Below are 16,938 nucleotides of genomic sequence, written 5' to 3' on the forward strand. Positions count from 1 at the left end.
AGCAGGAACTTTTTGACTCTGTAAGAGTAGATTTTTGGAGTTTTTCTAGAATTCAGTCGAAGATTTTTTTTCGTTTTTATTTTTTCAACTTTGCATGAGTTAAAATTGCAAAAATATATCTTCCAGAAAGAGGGTCCCATCAAAGCGATTTTTGCGATAACTGAACCAAATCCAAGACCAAATCGTCATCGCCAGCATGAATTCGTGCAGTGGATCATTAACGAAATTTGTTAATTACTCTAGACAGTAGGCTGTGAGACCGACCATCACTTCCTTGTTTCCATTGGTACATGTAAAAGAGTACCTAAAACATTTTTGGTAAAAAACTCCGAAATTCCAGTAAAAAAAAATGAATTGTTCCTGTTCTTCAAGCCAATGCCCACACGTTCAATACGTTCGGAAACTCCTGGAAACCACGGAGAAAGACGACCAGTCAGCCACTCCTCAAACCACGGTGCAAAAAGCGCTTCCACAACTGCAGAAAGCTGCCTGGTACGTGGCGACAGCCATCAAAGAGATCTTCTTCGTTTGGATCGCCATAACAAAGATCGTTCTGCGGCTGTGGCTGAACCTTCTCGAGTCCAACAGGTCGGTTAGAATCATATCCCACAATTAAAACTTCCGCTTGAGTTCATTCATTTGGATCAACCCCCTCCCCCTCCCCATACAGTTACGTGTGGTTGGCATTTTTGATGTTTGCATTCGGACTGATCTGCTCGCTGCCGGGTGTTCGCGCCACTTCAATGCCAACGGCAGTGTCAACGTGGTCGACGACGTCAGAAGAAGACGGTGCTCTGGTGGGTGCCATCTGCCACTTCTGGAGATGATGCGATAACGCCGAATGCGTTCAACACGGAACTAACAGTCTTCCGGTGGTGGCATAGGTACTCTAAAGAAGAATCGGGTCGGACTGAGTGTGTTTCTGAGTAGAACGCTCAACTACATGAGAGATGCTTCCTTATGGCGCTGATGAATTGGACGTTCAAGGTTTTTGTGGAAATATAATAATGAATTAAGAAGGTGATAAATGGAGCTTTGTTTTGGTTTTCCCTGACGCATCCTACATAGGTTTTTGAATGTTTTAAGGTGGAAGAATATTAATTTTGTTGATTCAAAGAACTTAGGGGCTGTCCATAAACCACGTGGTCATTTTTTTGGGACTTCTCAACCCCCCCCCCCGCGTGGTCATTTGTCCATACAAAATTTTTTATTCGTCCATACAAAATGGTCATTGGCCGAACCCCCCCCCCCCCCTTATGATCACGTGGTTTATGGACAGCCCCTTACCCTGTAAATTTGGTTGGTTCATTAGGGAAGGCATACCAGTTTGTGTACAACGAATAGGAGGTTATTAAAATTGAATAATTGTCCCTCGAATTCAATTCCGATCTCAATTCAAAAGCTTTCTGCTCAACAGTACCTACTTTGAAAACATGATTTGATTTGGATTGCGAAGAATTTGATCGAATTTGCGAATACACAATTACGGTCAAATCATAATTTTTGACCATGCTATGCTGCCGTGAATCGCAAGTCAGTCCCATCTGCTTTTTGGGCAAAATTGAGATAATCCCCCTGATTCTTGTTTACGGATGTATCCGGTTTCGAACGTATTTGGTTCGTTCGAATCCATAGCCCGTTTCGTTTTGCAGGCGTATACGGAAATGCGAATGATTTACGTTCGAAAGTGGATTCGATCGAAAACAAGAATGAGAGTGAACGTCAGTTTTCGATCTTTCTTCGGATGAGCTTTCAGCTGCGTGAATAAAAATATATAGTTTGTGCAGCAAAATCGAAAAACAACACCGTAATGAAGAGTAATCGCAAGTCAGTCCCATTACGAACTGGTGCAGGTACCCTGTGATGGCAGCACTGTGCCATTGAGCATCATTGTGCCATTGAGCATCACGCATTCATCGAATACGCAATCGACTGTGTGAATGGACCATTAGTGTAACGCAATGGGGCACGAATGAAGAGGGAAAAGGAAATGAATAAAGATCACACCATTTTGTTACCTCGACCTGTAAAGACGTGTTTTACTGCTTTCTCTGCTATTTTTCCATCCAATAGGTCATGGGCCTGTGAAGTAGCCATTTTTTTTTGTGCAAAGTGAACACGTAGAGACAAGTCGTGGATATTTTGTTGAATTGTTTTGGACATTTTTAAATTCGACAAAATGGAGAAGATCGGTATCGCGAAGTTGACGAACGATAATTACGATTCGTGGAAGTTGGAAGTCGAGTTTTTGTTAGTGAGAGAAGGACTTTGGAAGTACGTCTCGCCGGGAGTGAAGCCGCAACTGGATGCTTCCGGATCGAACGCGGCGGCGGTGGCTGCCTGGGACGAGGGAGACCAGCGAGCGCGCGCGACGATCGGTTTGTTGCTGACAAGAAGTCAACACGGACACATCCGGAATATGAATTCCGCGAAGGAAGTGTGGGACAATTTGGAAAAGCAGCACCAGAAGAAGACGCTAACGACCAAAGTGCAACTGCTCAAACGAATCTGCGACATGGAGTACCACGACGGCGACAACATCGAAGAACACTTGATGGAGTTCGAGGATTTGTTCGAGAAGCTGACTAATGCCGGTACAAAGCTGGACGAAGACCTCCAAGTGGTTCTAGTGTTTCGAAGTTTGCCAAGTTCGTTCGATGCACTGACGACGACGCTGGAAAACCGAGCCGATGATGAGCTGACCCTGCAGCTAGTGAAGGGGAAGATAATTAACGAAGTGCTCAAGCGGCGGGAACCATCGGCAGTGGATTCGGTTGTTCTGAAAGCGGACGATAAGAAGAAAAGTGTGGTGTGTTTTTTCTGTGAGAAGCCCGGCCATAAGAAGAAGAACTGCATCTTGTAGCAGCGGCAGAAGAAAGAAGAAGGTGCCAGTAGCTCAGAAGCGAGTGGGCATCGTGAACAGACGAAAGTGTCGAAAAAGCAAGCGAAGGCAAAGCTTGCCAAATCGGAATCGGAAGCGTTTACGTTTCTTGCCAGTGAGTGCGCGACGAAAGAGTGGATTGTCGATTCCGGCGCGAGTTCGCATATGTGCGCGAATCGGAAGTATTTCGTGTCGTTGAGTGAACCGCGGCAGGACACTCCGAAATCCGTAACAGTTGCCGACGGTAAACGGGCGGTAGTGAAAGGCTTCGGATCGTGTAAATTTTCTTGCGTCGGAGGCGGTGGTGACGAAAAGCAGATTTCGCTCAGTGAAGTGCTATTCGTTCCGGAGCTCGACATGAATCTCGTGTCGGTTGGCAGGCTCGTTCAGAAGGGAGCGAGAGTCATCTTCGACAAGAACGGCTGCACGATCGCGAACGGTGACAGGATTGCTGCAGTTGCACCGTCGAGCAAGGGCCTCTACCATCTCCAAATGGTGGAACGAGCGAATGCGGTTTCGGGACAGTGCCATGCAAAGGACTGCATACACGAATGGCACCGGAAGCTGGGACACCGTGATCCTCAAGCTATTCTGGATCTGGAGCGTAAAGGTTTGGCAACCGGCATCAAGGTACGTAACTGCTCAGTGAAAATTACTTGTGAACCCTGCTTGGAAGGGAAGATGGCAAGGCTGCCATTCCCCAAGAAGGCGAAGCGGAAGTCAAAGGCAGTGTTGGATTTGATCCACACCGACTTGTGCGGGCCGATGAATACGGCTACACCTGGTGGTCGTCGATACTTCCTATCGCTAATCGATGACTACAGCCGCTATACCACTCTGTACATTCTGAAGAGAAAGTCGGACACGGTGGATGCTATCCGGGATTTCGTGCGTCTGGTGAAAACGCAGTTCGGAAGGACTCCGAAGATCATTAGATCGGATCAAGGAGGAGAGTATCGCAGCGCAGAATTGGTTAAATTTCTCAAGCAGGAGGGCATTCAGCAGCAGTTCACGACAGCATACACGCCGCAGCAGAACGGAGTCGCGGAGCGGAAGAACCGTTCGCTCGTGGAAATGGCTCGGTGCATGATCATTGAGTCAGGATTGCACTATCGATACTGGGCCGAAGCGGTTAACACGGCAAACTGTCTGCAGAATATGCTGCCAACGAAGCCGGTACAGCAGACGCCCTACGATATTTGGTACGGGACGAAACCGGACATGAGCATGCTTCAGGTGTTCGGTTCAGAGGCGTACGTGTTCATCCCGAAGGAGAAGCGGACGAAGCTGCAGTCGAAGGCGCGGAAAATGACTTTCGTTGGGTACTCCCAGCAGCATAAAGCGTGGCGTTTCATCGACTTGAAGACAAACGAAGTCGTTTTCAGTCGTGATGCTCGTTTCTTGCAGTCGGGTGAGAAGGTTGAAGATGCAGTCGCTGAGGATTTCTTCGAGCTGGCTCAGCTGCCGGCAAGGTCAACTGGCAACGTGGAGCAGGAGGAGTCGGACGTCGGGTCCGATGAAGAATCTGATGAATCAGATGGTGGTCCGGACGAAGATAGCGATGAAGAATTTCGTGGTTTCGATGAAGAGTCTTGCGAGAATTTGGTTCGTGGCTTCGACGATCCAGCAGACCAAAGCGTGTATGAAGATGCCAGTGGAAGTGAAGAATCTTGCCGAGATGAGAATATCATTCCTATCCAGGAGGAGTCGAACCACTTTCAGGATGAGCAACTCACAGGTACACCTCGTCGGTCAGCAAGGTCAACGAAAGGTATTCCACCTGAACGTTATATGGCGGATGGCAGGTTAGCCAAGTGCCAGCAGGACGAGCCTCGTAGTTACCATGAGGCGGTAAGTGGTCCTGAGAGTGATCACTGGAAGGCAGCCATGAACGACGAGCTGAAGTCGCTGCGGGAATGCAAGGCTTGGGAGTTGACATCGGTGCCGCCAGGAAGCAAGACGATCGGATGCCGCTGGATCTACAAGAAGAAACAGGATGAGCAAGGTAAAATAATACGTTATAAAGCTAGATTAGTGGCGCAAGGTTTCACACAACGGTACGGCCTGGATTACGACGAGGTGTTCGCCCCCGTCGCGAAGCAAGTGACGCTTCGTACTCTGTTGACCGTCGCCGGGCGAGACGGAATGAAGGTAAGGCACGTTGATGTGAAGACGGCATATTTGAATGGCGATTTGAAGGAGACCATCTACATGCGGGCACCACCTGGACTACAAGTTGAAAGTGACAAGGTTTGTCGGTTGCGCAAAAGCCTCTACGGATTGAAGCAATCAGCCAGAGTTTGGAACGAGAAGCTGAAAAATGTTCTGACGCGACTCGGATTCAAGCAGGCGGAAGCTGATCCGTGCCTGTTTGTGCGGAAGAAGAACGACAGCACAGTGTATATCCTCGTCTATGTGGATGATATGCTGATCGTCACCTCCAATGACAAGGAATACGACGGGATTGTGAAGGCTTTGGCTACGGAGTTTCAAATAACAACACTTGGCGAGGTGAAGCATTTTTTGGGGATAAGAGTGACGAAAGAAGGTAACGCCTACTGCTTGGACCAAAAGGCATACATCGACAAGCTGGTTGAACAGTTTGGACTTGCGGATGCGAAGGTATCACGGATTCCTATGGACGTCGGATATCTACAGCAAAAGGAGGAGTTGGAGAGTCTACCGAACAATGACAAGTTCCAGAGCCTCGTCGGTGGTTTGCTGTATCTATCAGTGAATACCCGGCCAGACATCGCTATAAGTACATCGATTCTTGGAAGACAGGTGAGCAAGCCAACGAATGCTGATTGGACGGAAGCGAAAAGGGTTCTGCGCTACCTGAAGGCGACAAGCGAGCTGAAGTTGGTATTAGGTGCCAGCAAAGAAGAACTTCAGGGATACGCGGACGCAGACTGGGCCGGAAATGTAAAGGACCGGAAATCAAATTCGGGCTACCTATTTCGCTTGGGTGGTGGCTTGATTTCGTGGTGTGCCAGAAAGCAAGCGTGTGTGGCGCTTTCATCGACCGAAGCGGAGTATATTTCGTTAGCTGAAAGTTGCCGGGAGCTGCTTTGGCTCAAAAAGCTACTAAAGGACTTCGGGGAGCCTGTACAGAAACCAGTGCAGATCTTCGAAGACAACCAAAGTTGCATCAAGATGTTGGACGAGAACGCAGGACTGAAGCGATCCAAGCACGTGGACACCAAATATCACTTCGTGAAGGATTTGGCAGAATCACGCAACATAAATGTAACGTATTGCCCATCGGCGGACATGTTGGCGGACATACTAACAAAACCGCTGAACAGGGTGAAGCTGGAGAACATACGCGAGAGGATTGGTCTACGATCTCAGCGCGATGAGGAGGAGTGATGGCAGCACTGTGCCATTGAGCATCATTGTGCCATTGAGCATCACGCATTCATCGAATACGCAATCGACTGTGTGAATGGACCATTAGTGTAACGCAATGGGGCACGAATGAAGAGGGAAAAGGAAATGAATAAAGATCACACCATTTTGTTACCTCGACCTGTAAAGACGTGTTTTACTGCTTTCTCTGCTATTTTTCCATCCAATACCCTGTAGTACAAAACCGAACACCAGTTTAATAATTTCAGAAGCCAGTTTAATAATTTCGCAGTTACGTTTTTACGTTTGATACAACTTGTGAAAGTTGATGATGATGATAATGATCGCAGAAGTGTTCAATTTATGGCGATTTTTTGAAATTTCACATAGAAATCGAATTTAAAAACTTTATCCAAAATCGAAATCTTTACTCATGATGATTAAACTCACTTCATTTTGCAATGGAACATAGTGGCCATGATTTCAGTGTGCTATGTTTGGAGCCATATGCTGCAATGTTGCCTGCTGGGAAGCTGGAGGATCACTGTTAAAGTTTGTCCAGTTTAATACAAATCGATAACTAATTAATGAGGCATCCGATTTGAATGCGGTCTTCGGCAAAGTTGTAGCTGATAAAGTAGCATAGGAGCACAGCACCAAGGGTCAACCCTCTAGGGCACTTGGGGAAATACCACGGGCGATTGAATGAAAAACATCGTTTTCCCATAGTAATTCCCATACAAACTTTGAAGGGCTTGTGCACTCTCAATTTTCAACCAAATGAGCTCAAACTTTGGAAGAAGACATAGAATCTGACGATGTTTTAAACCACGCTAGTATGTATGTATGTCTGTGCACAAAATAAGTCCGCTCACTTTTAAGGTACTTCCCATTGGCCATTATAGTTCGCGAACCGAAATATCTACAAAAGCAAGCCAGTAGATTTGAAATTGGTCAAGCGGTTTAAAAGTTATCGTTTCCCAACGTTATTTTTTTTGTGGAAAGAAGAAAAAAATAACTTAAATCTTAAAGAACTCATATTTTGCGTGACTTTGGAAAAAAAATGTTGTACAAGTTTATTTGAAATTTAATTTGTGAGAGATTCATGAAAAAAAGATTGAAAATCGGTTGAAAATTGAAAAAGTTATGACACTTTTTATTCCTAGAAATTTCGACTTTGAAGCGATTGCGCCACTTCCAAGCCACTTCTAAATCTCAATATTTTTGGCTCAGATTCAGAGGTTTCTCTTTTTACGTCATTTTAATACAAAAGAGCTTACGAATTCCAGGTTTCAAAAACTTTTCAAAAATAATCCGCAGCCTACGGGGCAGGCATTCTTATTTCAAACGTGTATTGTTCGCATTTCCATTTACACCAGCAAAATCAAATGGGTTACGGATTCGATCGAACCAAAAACGTTCGGAAGTGGATAAGGTACCCCGGGGCAAGTGGAACCCAAAAAAATGCTAATTTGGTTTTGTCATGCCAAAAGTTTCAGAACACAATTTTTTTAATAATTCCATTGGACCCAAAAGACGTTGTTGGCATATTTGTACTTATTGACGTGCATTAAAACTGTTTTAAATTTTTTACATTCCATATATTATGCATATAATGAAAAGTGTAGCAGATCTTCATTTACTGCGTTTCACGGGGCAAGTGGGACCTATTCAGAGTTTTTGTTCAAAGGGCTAAATATAAATTGCAACAAATAAGGTAACATAAACCATAAATCTCTTATATGAATGACTATGTTTAGAGATTAAAATAAGAAGAGGTTTATGGTATCATGCATAAATTATGAAACACATAACAAATCGCTGGGGGAAATTGAATCAACTCTAGCAGCTCATGCAAAATAAATTGATTTTTTATACAAAAAGCGCCGTAAAGTGAAGAGACAAAAGATTTCGAAACTTGGTCTTATATTATATAGTTAATGATTATCACCAATAGTAAATCTGGGGTTTCGAGATTTGCAGTAATATCTTCTCCCTTACATAATCTTACGATCATTAAATAATGTTTTTTTTTAATCATGAATTTTGAAAAGGCCATTTCCCTACTTCAATTTTTTATGGACGGTTCCCGAATGCTCAGAAGAATGCATTATGCAGCGTAAAGTGAAAAAATGGAAGATATTTAGAAAAAAGAACATAAAAAATACATGCTTTAGATTTTTTTGTTTTACCCAAGGTTTTACCATTTTTAACAAGAATTTCATCATCTAAGTAGAGGTAATAAAGTATAATTCAACAGTAGATTACTTATCGCGTCAATTTTTATTGACTTTCGTGCTAATTTCATCTTAGGTTGGGCAAGGCGAGATGAACCCATAAAATTGTCTTTGTTTATTCTCATAGGTCCCACTTGCCCCAGATAGCGAAATGCACTGGGGCAAGTGAGAGCAGTAAACTAAAGGTAATAAATAAAAATAAAATACAGCTTTTTCGCTTGAAATCATTTGCATGAATTCGAAATACTATCCTGAAACCAAAAAATTATTTGTAGAATAACAAATTTATTTTTAAACGACGAATGTAGTAGAGCACGTCAATCTTACCTGGTGAATTGAAAATTACATATGAACAACAATAACGTATATGGTCTCTTTATGGTTGAAACAATAACATTTTTTGTATTCAAAGTATCCGTAGGTGTGATACCTATGTTTTCCATGAAGAATGTTAGTCTTAAAAATAAATAATAAAAAAATACTAGCTATAGGTCTCACTTGCCCCCGATTCTCACTTGCCCCGGGGTACCTTACGTTTGTAAACAAGAATGAGAGTGATTACCATCACCTGATATTATCAATGGCATTCAACCTGTTCACTCTATCGTCATATAGTCCAACATCTACGTGAACTGCTCTATCGACTACCAAGGAAGCGCATAACAGCTCAAGATAAAGAAAAAGACCCCGTTTAGCCTGGCGATCACGAATCCCTCGTGAGATATTGATACGAATTCCTGGATCCGTAGTACATTTTGTCGTCATTTTGGAACCATCCACAAGCCAATTACTTACTTACTTTCAGTCCTGGGCACCTTACTTTTAGTCCTGGGTGGTGCAGAGGGCCGAATTGAAAGATTTCCATCCTGGGCGGGCGATTGCCAGCCATCGCCTTGACCTGTGGCCAGGTCAAATTTCTGAAGACTTGCATGATTTCGTTGTTGAGGCTACGCCGCCATGAGCTTCTAGGTCTGCCTCTGCTGCGATGTCTTGCTGGGTTCCAGTCTAACGCTTGTTTGCAGATTACGTTTCCGCCCCTGCGTAGAGTGTGGCCGACCCACCTTCACTTTCGCTCCCGAATTTATGTCGCTATCGGCTTTTGATGACATCGACGATGGAGCTCCACGTTGGAGATCCAATTGTGAGGCCACCTTGCACAAATTATATACTGCTGTAGGGTCTTGCTCGAATCCAAAGTAAGATTCAATCCTGTATTCAATAAACCACGATCAGATGATGAACGGAAAATCTAATTCTTCAATTTCTTGCGCTCTGAAACAGCGTCTTTATATCACCACGTCTCAGTCAATTCTCCCTTCCAAGTAGGTCCCCGACTCTTATGACCGTTTCTTCTCGTTGCCCCTAACAACGAGCACATGTCTCGGGACACCGAAGCAAATCATCTACTCATTATTTTAGAATAACATTATCAATTTCCTACAATCCTTCTTTTGCTTTTTTATTCCATAAGTGTAAAATAAAGTATTTATTGTAAAACGCTTCGTTACAAAATCTTTTTCTGATTGTTTGTTCTTTATTTCAAGTGCGACCTATCTATAGTTGTGCAGCATTGGTCATTTTCTCCGCGAGTCTACCCTATTTCACAAACTTCTTTATACTGTTGCTCTGGTTTGCCCATGTTGCTAGTTTGAGGTAACTTACATTGTTTCTACATTGCTGCCCTAATTCATCCGATACTCCTTTCTATTCGCGTTACAATGCACTCCTCGTTGAGAAAATCTGTATTTATATTTTATATGTAACCTTTTATTGTTTTCTTTATTAATTCCATTTCCACTTTCGTTTTAATCACTGTGTTCCCCGAATTGCCTTTGTTCATGTATGTAGCAGTTTTTTTTTTCGAATGAAATTGTCATACTTCAGTCCAGCGTCCGATGTTAAAGCTGTAAGTAGAACTCTGCGGTATAACGTTCAGCTCTGTAATCTTACCACTTTGATTGTTTCAGCTCATCCTAGAATCCATATGTTGTGAAGATCGCATATATCCCTTCTTCTTCTTCTTCTTCTTCTTCTTCTTCTTCTTCTTTGTTCTGTTAGTCCTATTACTGACAGAGACCGAGTGGGGATGGCAGCAGCTTATGCTATATCGCTAGCATATAGCCCTTGGATGTTATAATAATTAAAATTCAAATCCTTCCCATTTGCGCGAATCGCGAACAACAACCCACGAGTGCTGACTAACTTAACATTACCAACCAATATCAGGCTGCATATTCCAGAATCACTCATAAATAACCTACAGCGCATTAGATCACATTTGAATATGAGCTTTGAATTCCATCACAGTAGGCACGTAGTACAATGGTATCCTAGGCAACATACTTTACCACTTCAATTGTCAAAACAAGACACTTTTGCAAACAAACGTTTTCTTCTACTTCCATTTTTTTTAACTCTCCCAGTTCTGGACAATTATGCTTCAAATGCAACATAATTCAGTACAACAATTATTTTAGGCAAACTCTCCCAGTTTAGACTCTGCCAACATGCAGCAAATCAGTGGATCTTCCCGGTCCGTTTTCTTTTAGCCTCCAAGTAAGTGGACTCTCCCAGCCCAGGCGCTGCCAGCATGCATTTTTTTTCAACTTTAGTGGACCCTCCCGGTCCGGGTTGTACTGCCTCTTTTGGTCATGGCATCGCATTTAAGCATTTTCTCACATAGTGGACCCTCCCGGTCCGGGTTTTACTGAATTCCTTCAGTAATTACACCGCATTTAAGCGAATTACCACAGTGGACTCTCCCAGCCCGGGACTTTGACAACGCATTTATGCAACTTCTCATAGTGGACCCTCCCGATCCGGGATGTACTGAATTCCTTCAGTTCTGTAACCGCATTTAAGCATTTCCTCAAAGTGGACCCTCCCGGTCCGGGGTTTACTGAACATTTTCAGTTATTACAACGCATTTAAGCAACTTCTTTCAGTGGACTCTCCCAGCCCAGGCATTTTTTTTCGCTTTTCAGCTTCATTTTTTAAAGCTTACCTAAGTTTATCCTCGTCGCCAGGTTGTAGGGTCTAGCTCGAATCCAAAGTAAGATTCAATCCTGTATTGAATAAACCACGATCAGATGATGAACGGAAAATCTAATTCTTCAATTTCTTGCGCTCTAAAACAGCGTCTTTATATCACCACGTCTCAGTCAATTCTCCCTTCCAAGTAGGTCCCCGACTCTTATGACCGTTACTTCTCGTTGCCCCTAACAACGAGCACATGTCTCGGGACACCGAAGCAAATCATCTTCTCATTATTTTAGAATAACATTATCAATTTCCTACAACTGCAGGTATCTATTGATGAAGACCTGCAGCCGTTGCGTGTTCTCCACTGATACACAACAGGTTTCACTGGCGTATAGCAGCACAGATTTAACGTTCGAGTTAGGAATTCGGATTTTGGTGCGTCGACTGATCGGTTTGTTTTTCCATACATTTCTAAAACTCGCAAAAGCAGCCCTCGCCTTCTTGATTCGTGCACCTATGTTGATCTTGGTACCGCCATCGGCCGCCTTTTTGCTACCAAGGTATTGGAAGCTTTCAACACTCTCCACTGATTGCCCAGCTACCGACAAGCTGGAAGGGTTGACCGTGTTTACATCCAACGATTTGATCTTGTTGACGTTGATGGTAAGATCTGCCGATGAGGAGCAATTGACTAGGTCATCGAGTTTGCTCTGCATATCAGAGCGCCGTTGAGCTAGGAGAGCAACGTCATCAGCCAATTCGTAGTCATTTAGGTGCTCCATGGTAATGGGCTGCCACAGCAATCCACGTTTTGGTTCACAGTCAATCGTACCAGGATCTCGTCGATTACGATGAGGAACAGTAGCGGTGATAGTATACATCCTTGCCTCACTCCAGCAACGACTCTGCACGAAAATGCCCTGTACTGTGCTTCAATGAGGCCGATGATTTTCTCAGGAAGATCCTTGCCTGAGGGCTTCCCACAGGTTTGCATGATTGAGACGTTCGAAAACTTTTTCGTAATCAATGAACACCACGTAGAGAGACTCTTGGAATTCATTGATTTGCTCCAGAATAATACGGAGCGTTACAATATGGTCCACACAGGATCGTCCGGCACGGAATCCTGCTTGCTGCGGTCAGAGAGTTGCATCAATCTTCTTCTGTATCCGGTTAAGGATCACTTTGCAGAGGACTTTGAGAACGATACACAGTAACATGATGCCCTGCCAATTATCATCACATACAGTCAGGTCACCCTTTTTGGGTACCTTTACTAAGACGCCTTGCATCCAGTCGGCCGGAAATGTCGCGGTTTCCCATATGTTGCAGAATAATTGATGCAGTAGTTGTGCGGATACTACGGGGTCAGCTGTCAGCATCTCGGCCCTGTTCGATTTCATGCTACGGATGGCTGTTTCTATGTCCTGCACTGATGGACACGGGTAATGCCTCGAACCCTTGGCGGATCATGCTGAGGTGTTGATGGCGTGGCCGATACTTGAAAAAGGTTTCCAAAGTGCTCGAACCAGCGGTTCAACTGGTCAGGCGGGTCGGTCAGTAGCTGTCCAGACGTGTCTTTCATTGGCATCGTAGCATTCATCTTAGTCCCACTAAGGTGACGTAAAACATCGTAGAGGAAACGGATGTCGCCGGTGTTTGCGGCTTTCTCGCCTTCGACGGCTAAGGAGTCCCGCTTACATGAGCGTTTCACTTTATTCTAGAGAACTTGCTCGAGAGCCGAATAGCGCTGACGGGCTACGGCTTTGGCTCTTCGTGTTTTCGCTCGCTCTATCGCGGCTTTGGATTTCCTTCGCTCCTCTAACTTCGTCTATGTATCATCTGTGATCCACTGCTTTCTTCGGGTGCGTAGCTCACCCAAATTATCTTGGTGGCGTCTTTTACGCTTCCACCTTCCGGAATATCCGCAGCACGGTTCTCTAGCTCCTCGACGAAGGATCTTTTCAGCGCAGAGTCTTCCAGTTGGCGTGTGTTGAACCGGCGCCCGATTTTCTCCTCCTGTCGCTGGTTCCTAGCAGTGCGCAGTCGAATCTCGCCGATTAGGAGATGATGGTCGGACGCAATGTTGGCGCTACGTATGTTCCGCACATCAAGAAGACTCCGCCTCCATTTTCAACTAATGCAGATGTGGTCGATTTGATTTTCCGTGACGCCATAACGAGAAACCCATGTCACTTTGTGCACTGGTCGATGAGGAAAGAGCGATCCCCCAATCACCATGTCATTGTTACCACAAAACTCTGCAAACAACTCTCCGTTTTCGCTCATTTCTCCGAGACCATGGCGTCCCATGACGTTTCAGACTCTAGTTTAATTTAAAAACACTTCACTAATACTTTACTTTTGCAAAAGAAAATAAAAAATGAATAACTCTTTTAAAGAAAAACTAGAAAGGACGAGCAAATTCCTTTTAATTCTACTACTGTGCTTATCTTCGGACAGATAGGCCTATTTCGTCTGTGACTTACAGACTTCTTCAGTGTCAAGTGCTCGACTCGTGTCAGCACTTGACACTGAAGAAGTCTGTAAGTCACAGACGAAATAGGCCTATCTGTCCGAAGATAAGCACAGTAGTAGAATTAAAAGGAATTTGCTCGTCCTTTCTAGTTTTTCTTTAAAAGAGTTATTCATTTTTTATTTTCTTTTGCAAAAGTAAAGTATTAGTGAAGTGTTTTTAAATTAAACTAGAGTCTGAAGTAACAAGTTCTACTAAAAGCTCTAAAGTAATAGTAAAGTCCCATGACGTGCTCATAGTCCGAGTTGTCGGAACCAACCTTCGCGTTGAAGTCGCCCATGAGGATCTTAATATCACCTTTCGGAATCATGTCCACGACAGCATTCAGTTGAATGTTAAAGTTCTCTTTATCTTGCAATTCGGCAGCTTCGGTTGGCGCGTAATATTGGATCATGGTAAGGTTTCGAACCCGTGTTCTGAATCTGGCTACAATTATCCTCTCAATAATAGGTTCCCACTTCGTGAGCGCAGCTTGAGCGTGAGCACTGAGCAGGAAACCAACTCCACGGTGGCGAGGAGCGTGTTCACCTCGTAGGCCAGAGCATAGCAGAATTTGACCCGACGTCAATCTGTGTTCTCCAAAGTTCGGCCAACGGACTTCGCTCAGTCCTAAGATCTCAAGCTTCATACGGCATGCCTCATTGGCTAGTTGTACCAGTATACTCTGCTGAGCTAGGGTTAATACATTCTAAGTTCCAATTCTTGTCCGTTGTTACGCGCTAAAAGTCATTGCCATTGAATCAGTTCGTAATCTTTCATTTTCGGTTTCAGTAACGGTCGCTTGAACCGTGGAAGCATGAGGTAGGAGCTTGTGAGGACCAGAGTTATGTTGGACACTCTCCTGTTCGACTCACCGTTTTGCAGCCCGCAAGCCAATTAGGCTCTGTCCATAACCTACGTGAACTCATTTGTGGGTATCTCAAACCCCTCCCCTTCTTCATTGACCCTACGCTTACGTAGCTTGTAGTCAAGCCCTTGCCGTTCTCTGCGGTTACTCGGTGTGGTTTCGCTATTATGACAATATCCATCCTTCACTCAGTAAATGCCTGATATAGCAGTTGCTGGGCTACGTCACAGTGGTTCCGGTTCAGTTACATTACCTTTACTATGAATTTACAACTGAGGCTCTCATGGTGACCGGGAAATTGGAGACTCCCGTCGGGTGTTTGCTGCTCGTAAATCTCCCGGAACAGATCAGACACTTGGGAGGTTTCGAACAGTGCGTTGTGCCTTATGGCATTCGCGTGCACACCGTCTGCAAATTTTGTTTCTATCTTTGCAGTCTCAAGATTTGTGTTTCGTTTCAACACCTAAAAAATGCCAGCAGTACTAGTACGTATTATCCCAGTCAACCAGTGATCGTATAAGATGTTGCATAAGATGATAAAGTGGAGGCGAAATACGTACATTTCACATGCGCCTAAATGGTTGCATGCACGCATATGGCCTTCACTTTATAATCCTTTGCAACATCTTACACGATTACTGGTTGTCTGGGATACTGCGTGCACCGGCTGCCAGATCCGTGAGCTTAGTATCGCACCGCTTCACCTTCAAGACCCCCGAATACTTACATATACTCGTTGGTCATGATGACATGAGCATCACTTCGGTCTAGATTGGCAACTGCTCTCCCAGACCTTTTACAGCTTTTGATTCTTTTTCCGCCTTTGTTGGGTATGAGGAAGGGAACCGAAGATACGATTCGTGGTTCGAAGATAAGTGTAGAGAGATTTTGGAAGTAAAGAACGCAGCGTTCATGCTGCTGCACGGGTCTCGGCAGACCGTGGAACAATATAAGAGAACGCGGAAACAGCAGATCTGTTTCTTCCGGGAGAAAAAGCGCCATGTGGAAGAAGCGGTGTGAGAACAAATGGAACTGCTGTTCCGTTCTAAAAAAACACGAATGTTCTACCAGAGGCTCAACGGTCCCGCAACGGATTTGTGCCTCGAGCCAAAATGTGCTGGGGTAGGAACGGGACCCGGAATGTGAAGGGGTAGGGATGGGAATTGTGATGGGAATGGTGCAAGGAGCGCATACATGGAGGACCAAGGCAGCGGAAGTAATGACAACATCAGTACAGCAGAGAGCAACAACGAGCAGCTCAAGATCAAAAAGTCAGCGGGTAAGGATGATACCGGAGATGCACTCATCAAGATAGGCCCGAAAAAATTGGTCACCTGCCTGCATTAGTTAATAGTTCGCATCTGGGAGAACGAACCGCTACCGGAGGAGTGGAAGGAAAGGACCATGCCGCACCTCCAAGAAAGTTGACAAGTTGGAGTGTGAGAGCTTTCGAGCGATCACAATTACGAATTCCGCCTACAAAGTGCTATTCCAGACCATCTTCCGTCGACTGCCTCCCAAAGTTAATGAGCTTGTGGGAAGTTATCAAGCCGGCTTCGTTGACGGCCGCTCAATAATAGATCAGATGCTCACCGTGCGGAAAATCTCCCAAAAAATGCCGTGAATACCAGGTCCCACCGCGTCACCTGTTTTTCAATTTCAAAGCGGCATAGGACAGTATCGACCGCACAGAGCTATGAAAAATCTTGAACGAGAACGGCTTTTCCGGGAAATTTATTGGATTGATCCAAGCGACGATGGATGTAAACGGTTTCAGGTGATCTATCTAGTTTGTTCAAATCTTTCTGGGGACTGCGACAAGGCGGTGAACTCTCATACATGCTGTTTAGCATCGCCCTGGAAGATGTTATGTGCAATGATTCGGAGTCAACTGCCGGGAAACGATTTTAATGAAATCCGGCTAATTTGTCTGTTTATGCGGATGACTTGGAGGACTGCAGTCACGACCCAAGTGTTATAGCAAAAAATTGTTGATTCAGTTTTATTATAAAGTTGTAATATACCGATAAATGCATGAAATGAATGAATGAATCTCTGTCCGCCTGTCCTCTTTTGGCTCTTTTGCTTCGAGGTTACCATCATT

At 44.5% G+C, this 16,938-nt stretch overlaps 1 protein-coding gene across 1 annotated transcript; it reads left to right on the forward strand.

The window, feature by feature from the left end:
- The first annotated feature begins 239 nt into the window (after nt 1-239).
- LOC134287156 (uncharacterized) lies at nt 240-1,022 on the forward strand. The gene is made up of 2 exons (XM_062848823.1): nt 240-588; nt 671-1,022. Exons 1-2 carry the CDS (start codon nt 350-352, stop codon nt 825-827), a joined length of 396 nt encoding a protein of 131 aa, XP_062704807.1. The 5' UTR covers nt 240-349; the 3' UTR covers nt 828-1,022.
- The last annotated feature ends 15,916 nt before the right edge of the window (nt 1,023-16,938 follow it).

Source organism: Aedes albopictus, chromosome 2, assembly GCF_035046485.1.
Source record: "Aedes albopictus strain Foshan chromosome 2, AalbF5, whole genome shotgun sequence".
Taxonomy (NCBI): domain Eukaryota; kingdom Metazoa; phylum Arthropoda; class Insecta; order Diptera; family Culicidae; genus Aedes; species Aedes albopictus.

What these genes read in the sequence shown, in the direction of transcription:
- LOC134287156 (XM_062848823.1), top strand. Translation starts at nt 350, where the DNA reads ATGAATTGTTCCTGTTCTTCAAGCCAATGCCCACACGTTCAATACGTT. An exon ending in AACCTTCTCGAGTCCAACAG is followed by an intron (nt 589 to 670) that starts GTCGGTTAGAAT and finishes CTCCCCATACAG; the next exon opens with TTACGTGTGGTTGGCATTTT.